General features: G+C 37.4%; 1 protein-coding gene across 1 annotated transcript; it reads left to right on the top strand.

The window, feature by feature from the left end:
* The first annotated feature begins 2,788 nt into the window (after positions 1–2,788).
* On the top strand, positions 2,789–18,042 carry CXCL14 (C-X-C motif chemokine ligand 14). The gene is made up of 4 exons (XM_083352699.1): positions 2,789–3,054; positions 3,902–4,007; positions 11,065–11,175; positions 17,084–18,042. Exons 1-4 carry the CDS (start codon positions 2,991–2,993, stop codon positions 17,097–17,099), a joined length of 297 nt encoding a protein of 98 aa, XP_083208825.1. The 5' UTR covers positions 2,789–2,990; the 3' UTR covers positions 17,100–18,042.
* Positions 18,043–18,270: the final 228 nt, after the last annotated feature.

Consider the following 18,270-nt stretch of genomic DNA (forward strand, 5'->3'; position numbering starts at 1 on the left):
AAAATATCACACAGAAGCTCAAGACCCTTTTTCTGTTATTAAAGAATACAAGATATAATGAGCTAAATTCAGGCAAATTCCAATAGAAAGCTAGAAAAACTTCCAAATAGTAAAAATAGTTTGACAGGGGAACCAATTACCAACAAAATGATGGCCTTCTTTTCATTTAATTTGTTTAAGTGGGGGCTAGATAGCTAGCCAGATGTTTGCAATTCTTTAATTTTTATTTCTACATCAGGGGTATCAAACTGCTGGCCCGCAGGCCAGATGCGTCACACGGAAGCTGCACCCATCCCAGCTCCAGCAAGGGGAAAAAAGTCATGATACATCACGACGTGTCCCATGAAGTGGCAAGTTTGACACCCCTGTTCTACATGATAAAGAGATTGGACTTAGTGGCCTAAATGTGTTCTGTACCAGCCTGCTACCGGCCCTGCAGAAAAGGCAGGGACAACCCCTTTTACAAGAAGGCAAGAGGCTGGAATTAAGCCTGCCAAATTTATTGATACAAAAACAAACAAGACATGAACCAAGAAACAGGAGCTTTTCAAGTGGTTGCCTTCAGCAAACCAGCCCTCCCACGCATTCCCCTTTTATACAGTTTAGGGCGTGGCTTCTCTCTGCCTCCTTCCGAGGTGCCCCATTGCCTTCCTCTGTTTACTCCTGATTGACTGCCTCCTGCGTCGGGTGTCCTTGAACAGGGCCAGCTGTGGGTCATCTTCATCCACGCTGTCAGGCTCACACAGCTGGGTCTGTGTCGTAACCAGGTGGGAGGGGCCTGGCTGAGGGATCTCATCAGCAAGCTCTTCAACACACCCCTCCTCCTCCTCTGAGTCATCCGACCCAACTGCCGAACCCACAGGCTGACCCTGAATCACAACAAAATGTTCCTTTCACCTTTAGAAAACAAGCCCAAATGTTTTTTTTTTATTCTTTTGTTTTTACCTGCAGCAATCCAGAGATTCTCAGTGGGTTATAGTCATGCCATTAAAATGTCCACAGCACATTATCTATTCAAGCCACAAAAAGTTAAAAACATGAAACAAAAACTATACAAAAGCCAACCAAATACGAAGAATAAAATGGAACCATGAGGCACCTGTATTTTTCTCCTCCATTTTACTTTGAAATTGAGTTCCTGTTCAACTGGAGCATCACAATACGTAGCAGAAAGATAACATTTACATACATCACAACAAGGCATTAGATTTGTAGGATTTCAGATAGCAGCTACCTCCAGAATCAAACAGATTCTGATATCCCTCTGGAATTGAAGTTTTAAGAAGCTAAAACTAGAACTGGGGAAGTTGTACTTTCACTATTGAGCACATTTTTCCAACATTTTCAGGCTAGTGAACCTGTTACTGAAAAAAAATGGAATTTCTGATCAAGAGATAAATCTCTAATGACAGAAAATTATTTCCCGAGCTCTTTTTTAAAAAAAAAACTTTTGCCCTGAGTCTCTCATGGAACCCCATCAAATTCTTGTGGAACCCCATCAAACTCTTGAGGAGTTTGAAACATCCTGGCAAAAAATATAAGTTATCATCAGTAACAGATCTCTGACTCACAGGAGAGCAGCCTCTGGCTGGAAGTGGGCAGACTTTCTTGCCCCCACATACTGTCCCATGGTTTGGTCCAATTCTAAGCCAAATTATCTTGAGTGTGCTTCCTAGAAAAATGACATCATCTAGATATCAAAGGCTAGAGAAACATATGATTTCAAATTGTTTTTCCAATGATGTGACAAAGTGTTTGCAACTGCATAGGGAGATATTTCATAGGGATGATGGCTTGCCGGTCGAATTCCATTTTCATAATCAATGAAATTGGTCTCACGTTAATATAAAGCAAACAGAAAGATATCCTGCACCAAATCCATTCATTCGTCTAATTCAACATGACTCCGTCAAATCAAGCTTGATTACTCAAGAGTTGATTCTTCACACAAGATGGAAAGGATTTTTCCATTGCCTTCTTTGTTTTTTCAGCTTCCCAGTCCAGTTCTTGGATTTTCTGGGGATCTCCCACACAAGGTTAGATTGACATCAGCCAAGTCTGATAAGTGTTGTAGCTGCCCGCAGTTATAGTGATGGTCATTATTCAGTAATAATGCATAACAGAATATGCAACACAGTATGCTTAGATTTCAGTGTGTGGCAGAAAATGCAAGGCCCAGAGCTGCACTCTTGAAAAGGGGAAATGCCAGCTAATTCACTATCCTCCCTGAAAGGAACCAGGTAGGTCTACAAAACTTTGAAATCTTTCCTAACAACCAAAGCATCAATGTTAATCTGTGCTAGATTCTGGGAGCTTCAATTCGCATTTAAATCCTATCCTGTTAGGATCACCGGTATTCTGCATTCTCTTCAGCTCTGTGTGGGCTTCATACTATCCTTTCCTTCAGTTTCATCCTCAACTGGAACCTTGTGAGGTGCATTGACCTGAGAGACAGTGACTTTCCCAAGAGTTTCAGCTGAATGCGGCCGGTTTCACCCCAGGTCTTTTTGAGTGGGGGGGGAAAGAAGACTTCCTTTTGCACCCCTTTTCTCACCTTCATATTCTTTCCTTACATTGTGAGATCCACGAAGATAGCTCGCTGCCTTAAGCAGAATCAGCTATTTTTGCTTGCTGTAAGTCCCTCCCTTTGGAAGGGGGGGGGGAATTGCGAAATTGTTGAAAGTAACTGAGTCTATCTGCATATTAATGAGTCAGAGGAAAAAGGGCACGCAGGAGCTGTTTTAAAAGAGGAGGAAAGCCTCCGTGCTCAGGCAGAGAGGAGCTGAAACTGGCGGGACGTGCAGGAAGAGACACAGCAGAAACCAGGGCAGCAAAGCCTGACGAGTCAGTCACCACCCGTCCTTTGGCCTGGCACCCCTCAAACGCCAGCTGACCCCCCCACTATCTGAACAATCCCGGGGGCAAAGAGAAAGAAGGTTAGCCCAGTGAGACCTAAGTGAACCCAATTCTAGGCTCTTCAGGTCTTAACTATGAAGCTTTTAACCGCAGTTCTCCTCATATTGGTCCTTGTAATCTGCTTTACCAGCGTAGAAGGTAAGTTACAGGTTACTCACTAACCACCATCTCTCTCACTCTGGCATTTTTGCATCCCTCACCGAAAGAGCAGATTGAAACACAATTGTGGTCCTTGGAAGAAATATAGCAATAGACCGCAGAACGTAGGTTTGCAAAAATGGGAAATATAAGGAAAGTCCCCATGAAAAGCCATGGGTAGCCCTAGTTGGCATTTAATTTTTCAGCATAAGTTTACTTCTTGGAATGACCAGCTTTGAAAGGCGAACTCATCCATGGTTTTGCACCATGGAGAAAGTGAACAGAACTCTTAACAGGTGCAGGTGCCCAGAATTTTTACTATTTTGGTTTTGTTGGAAGGCTTGAATTGTTTGTTGTTAAATTTCTCTTTGGCCCAACTTGGTACTGTGTTATTTTTTGCAGTTTGTAGAGTATAAAATAATGAATTTGGAATGCTTTTGGCATACTTTTTTAATATTAAAAGGAAAGACATTAACACCCACGAAAGTCATTAGTCATATTGTTTATTTTCTTTAAGCTTTTCTTTGCCATTAAATTTCAACACAGCAGGAGCAGAATTAATAAGATGGGTTTGTCACATGGCTTGTTATACACAAAGTTTGCAATCCAGTGGGTCTACTTGGGAGTTAGCCCTACTAGATATAATGGATCTAATTTCTGTATATAAACAGAAATATTTACACATCTTCTGTCTACTTCAACTGAATGTAAACAGCTTAAGCATATATAGAATTATAGCACTTGTTTTTAAAGTGAAACTATAAACAAATCAGATGTTTCTGTAGATATTAAAATAATATTTGAACTTAGTCCATACACAAATGGACACATACTTTTTGTCTTATAGGATCAAAATGCAAATGCTTAAGAAAGGGTCCGAAAATAAGATTCTCTGATATTCAGAAACTTGAAGAGCGGCCAAAATATCCATATTGCAAGGAACGAATGATCATGTAAGTCTTTTTTAAAAACAGCGTTATATCTATATCTAATTAAGTCTGCTTTTCTGCGAATGTTAAAATGAGAGAAATAATAAACTGTTTATTACAGAAGCTTAAAGTATCATATTCAGTGTAGCAAAATAGGTGGAAACTTGTTTTTTCTCTTACATTTAACAAACATCATTAATTTATTATGTGTAAACTAAAAACGTAATATGAGCTTAGAAATGCAATAAATCTTTTCAGTTGTTTATGCACCTGTACTTATTTGTGTACGTGTGTGCATTAGAGTTTCTATGTTCTGAATCTCGTCTTCACAGATGCAAATAACCCAAAATATTTATTATAAAACACTGCAGAACAGTGCAACTGTTACAATCCCATTCTCTTAAGTGATTAAAACCCTTTAAATGTAATGTAATACTGAGTACTTTTATTTGTGAGTCTATTAAGCTCGTGAGATGTACTGCTGCTAAATATTTGGACTACCGGTATACGCAGATCTCTTTTAGCTGAGTAGAGCTGCTGATTTCAGTACCAAGTCATTGTTAATCATGCCTACTTTATATAATACTCCTCACCCCTTTGACTGCCATATCAAAAATATGCTAAGAAAATCTTCCTAAAAAAAAAAACCCACATAAAACTTCTTTTCATATGGGCTCTGAAACCCACAAGTAACAAATGTAAATGAACTGGTCCTACTTAAAGAAAAGGATAGTTGTAGTATACCAAAGCTCACTCTCTTCTGTGTCAACTAATGCAAGAAACGGGACCCTTCTGCATAGGCATTTAGCAATATTGCCTTTTCTTCCAAGTGGCAAATCAAACATGTGGATGGAAGCAAAAGAGGAATAGCTACTTTCAGATCCCATTTCTTGTGGTGTATTTCAGTAGTAGACTCCCCCCCCCAATAAAAAAAAATGTTTATTAGCTAAAGTATATAATGCCAAATATCTGGTGGTTTCTTTTACTTTAGACCTGTATCACAATGATATAACACAGGACACCATAGGTATTAGTTCAGAAAAAGTTAGAAAAAAGGCTCTGTTGTAGAATTCAGATTCTGCAGCATCACACTTTGAGGAAAGGAAGTGGCCAGAATGATTTTTTCCCCATACTGGATTTATTTTATTTATTTATTTATTTATTTTAATTCCATTTATATCCCGCCCTTCTCCGAAGACTCAGGGCGGCTTACAAGCTTAGCAGTAGCCTTCATTCTATGTACATGCCTGCTTATTAGGGCTTTCACACACCCCCTACAAGCGGCATTATTACAAAGTCAGCTTGATTGCCCCCAACAATCTGGGTCCTCATTGTACCTACCTCGGAAGGATGGAAGGCTGAGTCAACCTTGAGCCTGGTGGGATGCGAACCTGCACTAATTGCAGGCAGCTGGTGTTACTTAAGGAGGCATTAGCCCACTGCTCCACCAAGGATGCTATAAAAACAGTATCCACAGTAAAGATATTAAAAAGAGTCATTACCTGCTCACTTTTATCACTCTGTTGTGACTCCTCGTTGAAGTGATGAGTGATCTATGAACCTAAAAGCACAGCTTACCTCACTGTTGTGTTGGAATGATGGCAAAAGCAAACACGATTCTACTTCTTAAGAATTTTTTTCCCCTACACAATGTCATTTTTTTAAAAAAAATCACATTGATTGTTTTGCTGTAGCAGGAAGAGAACAAGTTTGCCCCAGGAAACAAATGTTCTGTAAGCAAAGAGGAATTTTATTTTTCATTGCCATTGTTTGAAAACTCCAAACAACACCCTCTGATGCTCCCTTTTAGTTTGTCTTTGGAACCAGTTGAATTTCTTTCCTTGTTTTAATTGCTGGTAATTTCAGATTTTTCAGATTGATAATTCCAAATTTTTCTCATTACATGTGGTTCCAAATTTATTAATCTTTAAGACCTAAAAAGTGCAAATAATGATGTCGGAAGAAAGACAAAAATAAAGAATCTTGTTAAGAATTTTTTCATTGAATTTTCCTTTCTGAATCCCCCTCTGGTTAGATATACAGATATTTTCTAAAGCTAAATCTATTGAGAGATGGGAAAATGGATGAATTCAACACCAGTACAACTAACCTATAACAATAATTAAACATTTCATAAGACACTTAGTATATAAACATTCAAAGAAATACACTAATTTGTTGTCTTCTTATTAACTGGCCCCTCTAGCAGGATCAAATTGAAATAAGCTGAGCTCCTGTATCCATAAAAGTTGTTTAAAATAGTGTTTTTGGTATTTCTGACATCTTATTTAACATGTCTGCATTGTTCTTCATTTCACATGCATTTTCTATAAAGTGCCCACCCACTCTTACCAGGACCGAAATAGGGATTAGCAGATGTTCATTTTTTTAATGAATTGGCTTTGCACTCTGTTTTATTATAATCTATTAGACTCATTTCTAAAACTAATTTTGGCACTGGCATATATAGACACACACTTCGTCAGAGTTCAGAGATCAGAGGGTGGATGTTATCTGGATTATTCATGCCCTATGCATCAAACCCCTTGTCTCTGTGCTCATTTAATAAATGTGAAGCACTTCTGCACACCCCTAACCAGAGGAAGAAGAGGCATAAGCTAAAAATGTTGAGATCTTAGGATAATGCACGCCTACCGAGATTTATGCAAAATCAAGAAATTAAAAATAGAATTGCAGCGGATTGCTAATGCATTATTTCTTCTTTGCAAGCAGTACCCGATTGTTTCATATACCATTTAAAAATTCTTGTAGCTGGGAAGAATTTGCCTTGCCAAAGCAATTTCTTCCACTCTGTTCTGAATCACGATCACTTCCTTCGCAGCTCTGTACTCAGTCTAGTATATACTGTAGCAGTTAAATAAGTTTGTCAGAAATGTTCAAGATACTTCATAATGATCAAATTATATATTCAGTCATTTGGAAGTAAATCCCTTCAGTGCATTATGGATATCTTCTCAGTAAGAATTTCAAGACAGATTCAAAAATACCAGGATTCAAGATTTTCTGACATATTATTTGTTTAAAATAATATACAACATCTCCCAAAAATTGTAATTGAAGCTATGTAATAATAATACATAATAATAATACATTACATCCATAAAGCACATGGGGCATAAGCTGGCAGTTCTAAAGCTGAGATTCACATGAATAAAAAAGCCAAAATGAAAATCAGTTTTATGGTAGCAACGGAGGTCAATAAGTAGATAAGTGGACAGAGAATCTTTTCTAAACAACAAAAAAAATATGTCTACATACAGATGAAATTAATCCAACAGCATGACTTCTGGGAAGAATATTAACCCGAATGCCACCGAATCTAGCATGTTGTTCCACAATTCCTTTTACCAAAGTTCTAGAACTCAGGGTATGCTCTCTTTGAACTTGATCCTATATAAAAGCCTTCCCTTAACCTGCCCCACCTCAGAAGTGCTGCAATTTTCCTTTCCCAAATTCCCAGTCACCAGGAATAGGATGAGAACTACAGCTATCTGAAGAGTAGCAGCTTAGGGAAAGTTTTTGTGAACTGTATTAAACACTCTTGTTTACTGAGAGCAAAACAAAAACAGGGATATCTCCGTGCATTATTATTCAAACCTGCAATACAGCAGTGACGATCAACTGAGAATTAATGGGCATGCATATGGGATGGGGAGAAGGGAGGGGAGCAGAATTTCAGAACTGCCTCACCCTGAGGCTGTATACCCAGCGTTTGTGGGGAAGAGAACTGAGAATCAGTGACCCAGACATCAGCACAATATGATAATAAATATATAAATGCAATATTATAATTGAAGACCAGCCACAAAAATGTAATGCATCCATCCAATGCATCTATGGCCATAGTCTTAAAACAATATTCAAATGTAGTATCTGCATAAGTTGAATTATTCAGTTGCTGATATACAGCAATGGTAATCAGACAAAAACTGGCATTTGGAAATAACAGAATTATATTATAGAAGAAGCTATATAAAATGTTGATAAATTGGACCAGTGCAAAAATGCGTGTCCTACCAACTCTGCTTCATGCAATCTCCCTTCCAACAAGAGAAAGTTGTCTTTAGAAATTCTCAGAAAGAAAGAAAAAGTTGGCTCCCTTAGAAGAGGGATTCTTTGGCATCTGCTAGTATGGAATCCTCAAGAGCTTAGTGTGAAATTTTGGATCAGAAAAGGAATGGCTCGGCCATCTGGGATTGGGGGGTGGGGGGTGAAGAAGCTACCTTTTATGAAAAATAAACTCAGAAGATAGCTCCATGGCCAGGAAGGGGGCTGTCCTCTTCTCTTGCTTCCCGCTCTGTTGTCCCCAAATATCAGCTTTCATGTGAAAATCGGGAAAGGCCTGTTCCAACTGCTTCTGTGGTCCAGTGTGCCAGTGACCTCCTTTTTCTGACAGGTCCTGAGAAATGTTCAAACTTCCAGAAGGTATGGAGGTAGCCCTTTCCCAGTCCGCTTGCATAGACAGTTATGTCTCCATTACATCAGTTGACCTGAAGCTGACAAAGGGTTCAGAAACGTGCATCAGCATAACAAAAGCAGTGCGAGGCTTTCCTGCCTGAGCTTTGGCTGCCAAGGACTCGTCTGGGCTGCCTGATGGGAAAACCAAACAACAGTGTGCTCTCACAAACAAAATGCCAGCAGAAGTGGGATGTTGGAAGGCCAGCAGAAAAACAGTCACAAGCTTTTTTTAGGATGGGTATGAGGGAGCTGTGAATGCCAGACTTTTACAAGCCTGGCCAGATCTGGCATCAAAGGGAAAAGGCAAAAGTTCTGAGGTAGAAATATAACTGAAATGCCCATTAGAGAACATTTTCATTCATTGCTAAAAACAGCCAAAAAAAAAAAACCCTTCTCACGATTAAGCCTCTGAGCATGCGGTCCTGAGATCCCTTCTACTTTTTCTCTTTTTCAGAAGACAAAAACACTTGGTGTTTTTTTTTAAATATTAGATCATTCTAAAAGTTGCCTACCACACTGGTGCATTTTTCTTTTCTTTCTGTTTCTAGTTATTTTTCTTTCTCTCTGTTGCAATGTAAACCTATGCTTGTCTAAAAAGAATTGTTTTGAATAGGATGTATAAGGTTGCAATCTCAAACTAAATTCAACAGGACTTCAGAATTGAAAATTTTAGGATTGCACTGTTAATGTTTTTATAGGTTCGCTCAATTTCATTGTATAGACTATACATTTTAACTTATGAATTTGATTTATAAATTTCTTTATCATACTTCAAGAAAATGTTTAAGTGAAAAAGCTGGGGTACACATTAATGATGAGAGCTTGGCAATGCTTCTCAATTTTTCCCCTCTTTTTACTTTGAATTTCCATTTGAAAAAGAAATCAGATTTGGAATTAAATAATAACTTTCCTGTAATAAGTAATTTAAATTACTGTAATCACGGAGAGAAAAATACTGTAAAATTGACTCTGTTGGGACTCTTTAAATTAAGATATGTTTGTCCTAAAGACATTAGTGTAATATGTGAATCCAATCAATCTATAGATTAATTCTAGTTCATTGAATAAACCATGATTACTAATTTCAGGCAACATGTTAATCTATAAACCAATGATTATAACATACAAAAAATGAAATAATACTACACACTAAATGAAACAAGATCACATTATACGATATGCAGTATGAACTGTTACTATCACTCATGAATAAGAAACTTGACAGCTTTTTTTTTTACAAAGCACAACTGAAACATTCTATGTGATTAGATGTGTGTATATACACATTCTGACATAAAGAGTCACACAAAGCTCTGGGATACATGAAAGATTTTTAACAAAATGATTGTTTTGTATGGTTATGTTCTAACACTGTATTTTACATAATCTCAGAGAAGAAAGGGGACCAAGAAGAATGAGGCCACAGTGCACCAAAGAAATCCATGAGAGAATAAGCAGGCATTTGGTGTGACAAAAAAACTAGAGCTGAACAATATTGTCAAGGTGGTTGCTACCGCAAAGATCAGGAATGCTACAGTAGCTTTTATCACTTTAGAATTATGCTGGGAGCCGAGAGCAGCAGATTATTGAAAAATCTTCTCTTCAGAATAAATATGGGACTAAAAAGTTTCATTTAGCATTTGAATAAGTAGCGGATATATATGATGTATAACTAGCTTGTAGTTATTTTACTAAGAGTTAAAGTGTGATAGAATGTAATATTTTATTGTTGTTTGCATATTTTAGATTATGTTTGTTTGTATTTTTATACCCTGTATTTTGCTCTGGGAAGTCGGGGGGGAGGGGAGGGTTGGGGGGGTTGGGGAGAGGGGAGGGGGATGGGGGGTTTGTTTTTAAAAATGTATTGTAAAACTTTTCAATAAAAAAAGAAAGAAAGAAAAATCTTCTGGTTCTTATGAAGTTTCATTATATGGAACAGCAAGATACATACATAAAAATTTCCATTTCTGGCCTCTAAATGTGGAAAGTGTTATTTACGTGCACCAAAAATGAATGTAATGCATAGCAGAACTTGTCGAGTATAAAAATAGATCCATCTAGCATCTGAATCTTGCCAGCAGTGATCCATGCTGCTTCAGAGATTTGCTCATTTCTCTAACATCTAACAATTGGTCTAGTTAAGTGCTTGATTGCCAGAAAGATGGACCAAGCACATCCAGATTTTCCATTCTCCCAACTCTAATTCTCCAACAGAATTTTAACAGCATTTAATGCTGATGTCACTGCAATCTGTTTACCAGTGCATGAACTGTGACTTACTTGAAGTAGAAGGTTCTGCCTAACGCCAAAATCACATGCAACAATGCAATCAAGGTTTCAGGTGCTGAAAGAGAGAGCAATGATCTACTATGGCTTTCCAGATGTCCCAATACTCCATGTATCCCAACAGCCCCAGCCAACATGGTCAGTAATAAAGGATTACATTTGGGAAATGTAGATTAGCAACATCTGGAAAGACAGAGTTTGCCCAATGCTTGTAGTAGAAAGAGACAGCTAACTAATTATGGTATTAACAAATCTTGTTTGTTAAAATTGTAGGAGCCACTCCATAACTGTACTGACAAATCGTTTTTTATTTCAGAGTCACAATGAAATCACGTTTCCGAGGTGGCCATCAATACTGCTTGCATCCTAAACTTCCAAGTACAAAAAGATTACTTAAGTGGTATACAATATGGAAAGAAAAAGAAAGGTGAGGACAACCATCTAGCCTTATTATAACACGAGGGCTTTCTTGTTAACCAAATTTGTTCATTTAGAAAAAAGATGTCTCTGAAAATGTTTGATTCAATATTCCACTGACGAGCATGCTAGGTGTCACTCTATAGATACAGGCTCAATGTAACTTGAAAAAAAAGTTATGCTATCATTTGATTTCTTTAAAAAAGTTTAATACGTTAATTGACAGATTAATATATCTATATTTTTGCTGAAGTAGGTTCTGCCTAGAAAAGCAATTATGTCTAGGCTAGAAACAGTGGGAGAACAGGAGTTCTAGCACTGCCTTAGATCCAAAACCAGTTTTGTGACCTTAGGCCCACTGCCCGCTCTCCCTCTTCCTCTCTCTCTCAGCCCTAGGAAGGAAGCAATGGCAAAGCACATCTGAAAAACCTTGCCAAGAAAACTCAGGGATTACTGCAGGCGCCAGGAGTCAAAACTGATTTGAAAGCATACCCACACAAACAAAACAATTCTGCTTAAGCCTAGAGTTGGTGTGTTAAACATTGCCCATTCTTACTAACATGCCACTCCAGATTTTAACTGTCAATCAGTCAAATCCAACAAGCAATTTATGACAAAGTATTAATATAAGGATGATCACTAATATTTTTGTCATATTTTTATGCATGCAATATGTACCATAAATTATGCTTGTCTTTTTCTGCTAAGTGTGTGTGTGTGTGTGTGTGTGTGTGTGTGTGTGTGAGAGAGAGAGAGAGAGAGAGAGAGAGAGAGAGAGAGAGAGAGAGAGAGAGAGAGAGAGAGAGAGAGAGAGAGAGAGAAGTGTTCAAAGTATGAGGAATGGGTAGGAAACAATGTTTATTATTTTTCAGAAGCTGTTGCAAATGTAGTGCATTCTGCATTTCTACTTCTGATGCATAATTCTATTTCACAAGACTGTAGTCTTACTATTCTCTTGCAGTGAGTGCAGGGGAGGAGTAAACCAGAAATTAAAGAAAATAATAGGAAAAAAAGCTCCACTCAGTTTTGATTTTTATCCCAGCCGCTACACAAATAGAGTCCCAACGTTTTTTTCCTGAGAAGAAAGCCCTAGAGAGATTTTTTTTAAAAAAAATAAAAGCCTTCTGGAAAACAGATGTCTTATTCTTTAAAGTATATTTGTTATTATGCTCATGTAGTGAATTGAAAAAGATCCTCTGCTTACGCTTTGCTAAAATCCTTTAATAAAACCGAGTTCAAAATTTACAACCTTGAATTAGCCTAATACTAAGATCAATTTTGATTTTATTTTATTTTTTTTATTTTATTTTAATTCCATTTATATCCCGCCCTTCTCCGAAGACTCAGGGCGGCTTACAAGCTAAGCATTTTGCTTACAGATTATATTACGCACAAAGCACAGACTGAATTCAAGTTAAACAGAGTGCTTAAGGAAAAAGACCCTCCAAAATTTGGAATATTTTTCACCTGTAAACAAAGTTTTCACCTCATCAAATATTTTAAAAGCCTTTCTGAAACCTAGCAATTTCAGATGTGCTGGATTATTGTTTCTAAAATTGCCAGGCATTTCTCCCTAGATGTACTGTAGTTGGCCAGACATATCTGATGGGTATTGATTTTAGCAAAGCACTGTGATGATATCTAAAGATATCATGAAAGAAGAAGTTAAAACTTCTTTAGGATCAATCTGAACTTTATAATTCTGTTATAAAAAATAGAACAAATCACTTCAGTGCCCCCAGTAGGAGGTTTCAAGTCTGCCCACTTTATCAAGAGCCCTTTCAAATAATTGGCATAATCCTGCTAGAGGTAACATGGCTAAAATCACCACACTACCTGGATCACATTTGGAATTCTGAGAGAAGCCATTTTGTTAGGTTCACAAAGTTGATATTAATAGACATACAGTACATAGTCTCTGAATGCCCTCTAGAAAGGCGCTTCTTCAAGAAATGAATATTTAGAAAGAGATCTGAAATTATCTTTCTTACCAGTAGCTAGGGTCATGTAGGGAGCAATGCAAATTTAAAAGGAGATATTCTCTAATTTGCTTAATTTATCAATTTAAAGTTGCCATTCCAATTAAAAGTATAGATGCAAAACTTTATTATGTGCTCTTAAAACGAACCATCTGGTCATTATAATTAATATCTAGAAAACCCACAGAATTGAATCAGATTGATTTTTTTTTTTAAAAAAAAGCATAACCTCATTTGCCCAAAGTCAAAAGGAAGTTCTGACTGATATGGATATTCATATTGACGGAATTATATTACTTAATGTGATCTAACTGGTGTGCTGTTTGGCTAGTTCCTGCAGAGATGACATCTTTTGGCCCGATCTTACAGAATGTAAATAAGTTTTATTTATACCTGACATCAAGGACCAAGATTTGTTAGTTTTGGCAAGGAATAAGATGTTTGGAATGTTCAGTCTAAATGTCTCAAATAAAAAAATAATAATTGCAACTGTATCTCTGAAAATGAGAAAAAGACCTGTTCTCTAATATCCATGATACACTATGTAAAGATCTGTCCTTCCATTCAGCTAATGCAGGGCCAGTCAGTTATAACTGCAACTTCAATCTTTTAACGTTAGACTTCAGATTTTTGGAAAAACCAAAAGTTCTGCTTTTTAGAACAAAGGCATGTTGCAATATACAATAGTGAATTAGAATTTAGATTAGAACTGTGAGCTTTCATCCCATTTTAGGCATGAAAGCCGACTGGGTGACTTTGGGCCAGTCCATCTCTCTCAGCCCAAATCACCTCACAGGGTGGTTATGGGGAAAATAAGAGGAGTATTTTCACACTTTGAGCTATTTATAAAAAAACAATAAAAGCGGATAAAAAATATAAAAGAGTTCTAATATTTCACTTCCATCTATTTACTGCATCTCTTGCTTAGCAATTGTGTACCAATACGATAAATCTTTGTCCACCTATCCAATGTAACATAAATATCGTTCAAAAACCTCTTCCTAGGTGATATCCCCAGGATCACACAACAAAAACCTTTGTGGTTAGAGAACAAATTAAATGCCTGTTTCCCAGGTGAAAAGGCCAGAAGATTGCTTCTCTGTATAAAAGAGATGAATAGAGACTTGGGTAATCAGCTATTTCCTTTAGCATTCTGGTTCAATGAGCTTTGGCACACCTGCCCTGAGGTGAAACAGCAGAAGTAGATGAACTTCTAGGAACAAAGGGCCTGATTGCCTATCTAGTTCCCCTTTGATAAAAGCTCAGAATACAAGCAAAACACTGCAGGTACTATTTAGAGAATGTACCCCTATTCCCTAAAAGAGAGGAGGGTTTTTATCAGCAGAAGTTGGGCAGAGCCCAACAATGTTTAAATTGTACATTAGAAACTTTTGAAGGTTTTAAGAATCTGCAGGTGTCATATCTAGAAATAGTTGATGGTTTTAATTATGATTTTGCTGGTTTTGTAAATGTGAGCAGTGTTGTAAACGCAACACGGGGAGGTAAAAAAAATTGCCAAGTAAAAATTGAGCAGTGTTGTATCAAATTTGCTTCTTGTTAACAATTTAGTCCCACTAATAAGGTAAGTAAGCTCACGTTTGTTACTTCACCTTTTTAAATAGGGAATGGCAAAAATCTGGCCCCTTAATAGCATTTTTGTGGTGTCTTTCTGGAACAAAACTAGTAGTTACATAGTCACTAATTCTATGAGGTACTTAACAGATTATTGGTACCTCTAATGAGAAAGACCGTGGGAGTCAGGGCAAAGAGATGCTGCCTGGGGAATGGTCAGATAAGAGGCAGCATAGCCTGCAGCTACATAATAGATGGGACAAGAGGCTCAGAAGTGATCCTAAGTATTTTGTGGGAAAATTGTACTTTCCAACTTGTAAGATTCTGTTAATGTAGCAAGGATAAAGGTGTGTTGTGCCTGATGGATTACTTGAAATGGATCATAGAATATAATGGCCCCATTGCCACAATAAGTGTGGGAACACCAAATAGGAATAGTTGACTTGGTCATAAAGCATAAAGTCTATCCTAAGTGTGCCCCATGAGACACAAATGTATAGTAATTCCAGCCATTCTCTTGTGAGGAAAAGTTAGTATATTAGTCTGTTTTGTATATCTTCTCCTCCAAATAGAGAAGTGGAAAGAAGGAACAGCTGGAAAAAAAACTTTACAACACTCACTCACAGCCAAAGCCTAGCCATACGAACATTTCAATCAAATACTGATTACCTGCAGTGGCCATGCCCAGAGCTGTCTGCAGGAAGAGATTAAAACATCATTATGCCATTGCAACACAAGCTCTATCCCTTCTTTATGGTGTTGTGATGTCATACATGCATATAAAAAGAGCAGAGCTTGCATCGTAATTGTGCAACACTGCTTTGGTCATTTGAACAAAAACACCTAATCTTGCAGATGCCTCTGACTAAACCAGGAGTGTCAACCTGTTGGCTTGTGGGCCGGTTTCATCATACCAAAGCTGTACCCACCCCATTGCTGGCAATGTAAAAAGAGTTGCAATATGTTACAACCCATCACATGATGTGGCGAGTTTGACACCCGTGGACTAAACTATACCTATTGCTGCCTACATTACAAACAGGGAAGGACTGGTGATATCCAGCCTTGTGCATACTCTCCACGCCCTCTTTAGAAAAAGTGAGTGGGCATTTGACATTCTCAACCTAGAACAGCCAAGAGATTTGGCTGCGTGAGTGGCAAACTGGGTTAAGGATGTTGTGGGAACAGAGCAAACATATCTAAGAGACATTTCACTATAAATTAATACAATAATATACGAAGGCGTTCTCAGCTATACTTTGTAAAATATTTACATCTTTGTTTTATTAAACTTTTTTTTGCCTATTCTCAGTATTTATAAATTAAAGTAAAAGCTTTCAGTTGCAGCAATTACATATAAACAAGCAGGCTTCTATGCTTAATCAACTGCTATTGTACCTGAAGAGTTTAATTTGGAAACACATGTCAAAGCTTCTTGAAGAGATTCACAAAGCAGCTTCTAAACCTCTTCCTATATTAAATATCCCATTCTGTATTTTCTAACTTATTGTTGTCCAACTGCTTACATATATCTTGCAAAACAGACTGCAGCAACATAAGAAAACTAATTAACCTAACTTTGAAAAACATAAAATATTAGCATCGCCTGAAACATATATAGAAAGCTAGTTTTATTCACCACCACTTTAAGAGGCAATATGCCACTAAATAGCACTAACTACAGAACAGTAACAGTGAGGGAGAGAAATCAGTTGATATTGCTGTTCACAGAATCATCATATATCACTTTTCACCATCTAGTCCAGGGGTGTCAAACTCAATTTCATTGAGGGCCGCATCAGCATTGCGGTTGCCCTCAGGGGGCTGGGTGGGTGTGGCCTGGGTGGGCGTGGCCTACTGGGTGGGCGTGGCTAGAGTGCGTATGGCCTACTGGGTGGGCATGGCCAGCTCTACATGGTTCCCATCAAGGGTGCCTATGGGGGCCTGGGCAGGAGTGGGACAGATCTGAGGGTCTCTGGCAGAAGGAGGGTCTCTGGGCCAGGGCCAAGGCAGTGGGGGCCGGTCCCTCACTGTTTCCAGGATGGCTTCGCGGGCCTCATGAAACCACTTCGTGGGCCGGATCCGGCCCCCGGGCCTTGTGTTTGACATGTCTGATCTAGTCCAATCCTCTTCCCAATGCACAAATTTACTACTATAGCATCCCTGACCAATGGCCATTCAAATTCTGCTTTTATACCTCCAGCAACTTAATTAAGTAGTGTAAGACTTAGAAAAAGAACAGAACAAGTTATATCTCATCTACTCCAAGAAGGCTGATGGATCAGTGCTTTGAATTTTAGTTTCCTGAATAGCTATAGGGTTGCTTCACTGTTTGTTCAGGCTAATTTCTTATTTTTATATTTTCAGAGTTTATGAAGAGTAAGAGAGTGATGTCTAGTAGAAGAAGTGGGATTGATTAATTGATGGGCATAAGAAAGATGGACAACAAAGTTGACTTCTCACAAGACACAACTCAACATCTATGTTAATTATAAAGCACTTTTCTTGTTACCAAGGATCACTTTTTACATTTTATAGCTGCAAATAAGCCACCAGATTTCATAAGTGTCTTTATATATTAGATCCTATACACGCCTCCTTTCTAGTGAAAAATATCGTGAAACATAATCTTCATTTAAAATGTATTTGTATAATCTTAATTTCATAACTTTTCTGTTCCTATGACTGGATATTGGGCTTTATAAGCTCATAAAATGAATCTTAATTTGTTAAAAACAAAATCTAGAACAGTCACTCTTTTTTAGCATGGGGAGGGCAGGTTTCTAGTCGACAATAAACATTACTGGTGTGTCCTTTTCTATGGAATAAGAGGGGCTAAACTAGGGATTGTTCTGTACATTGATATCTACTGCTGTAAAGTTTGGAAATAAGGTTTCTCATTACAAAATTGATAAAAGCTGTTTGTTTTCTATTCCCTGCAGATGGGATAATATAAAATACAGTATACTACTCATTCTCTTTTGGTGGATAAAAATATTTCTAAAGCAGTTTAATATGGAAAAGACCCTTTTTCTTACCTGAAATTCTTCTGAAGTTTGCAATTTTGTGTTGTGATATCTTCAGGTATATTGTGTATGATTTCTTAGATTTGTAGCTTAGAATTATCCAAAAATGTACCTTATTATTGGGAAGGGATGAAATTTTTGATAGGGGAATGGACATATAGGTTTTAGTCAGAAAAGAAACAATCTGTTATTTCGAATGTAATCATTTCACTGGTAAGCAGTACATTCCTCTTCATAAAAATACAAGTAACAAAACTACCTTTCAATTGTAAATATACTATAGATTTCCCTATATTATCTTTCTGTATAATGTATTGTACTGCTAAATTATCATACACTATTTAAATGTTTGAAATATTTAGGGAGTTGCATGCAGATTTCATATTTCTTTCTATGAAAAATGGAACTTAAGGAATAAAATACATTTTAAAGGCTGGTGGCTAATTTTCATTGGATTCAACATTTGGGACTCTAATAAACAATTTCTGGAATAGGCTGTTGTGAACATTAAAGGCCAATCTCCTGCTA

The sequence above is a fragment of the Vipera ursinii genome, assembly GCF_947247035.1.
Source record: "Vipera ursinii genome assembly, chromosome: 2".
Lineage (NCBI taxonomy): Eukaryota > Metazoa > Chordata > Lepidosauria > Squamata > Viperidae > Vipera > Vipera ursinii.

What these genes read in the sequence shown, in the direction of transcription:
- CXCL14 (XM_083352699.1), top strand. Translation starts at nt 2,991, where the DNA reads ATGAAGCTTTTAACCGCAGTTCTCCTCATATTGGTCCTTGTAATCTGC. An exon ending in CTGCTTTACCAGCGTAGAAG is followed by an intron (nt 3,055 to 3,901) that starts GTAAGTTACAGG and finishes TTTGTCTTATAG; the next exon opens with GATCAAAATGCAAATGCTTA. An exon ending in TGCAAGGAACGAATGATCAT is followed by an intron (nt 4,008 to 11,064) that starts GTAAGTCTTTTT and finishes TTTTTATTTCAG; the next exon opens with AGTCACAATGAAATCACGTT.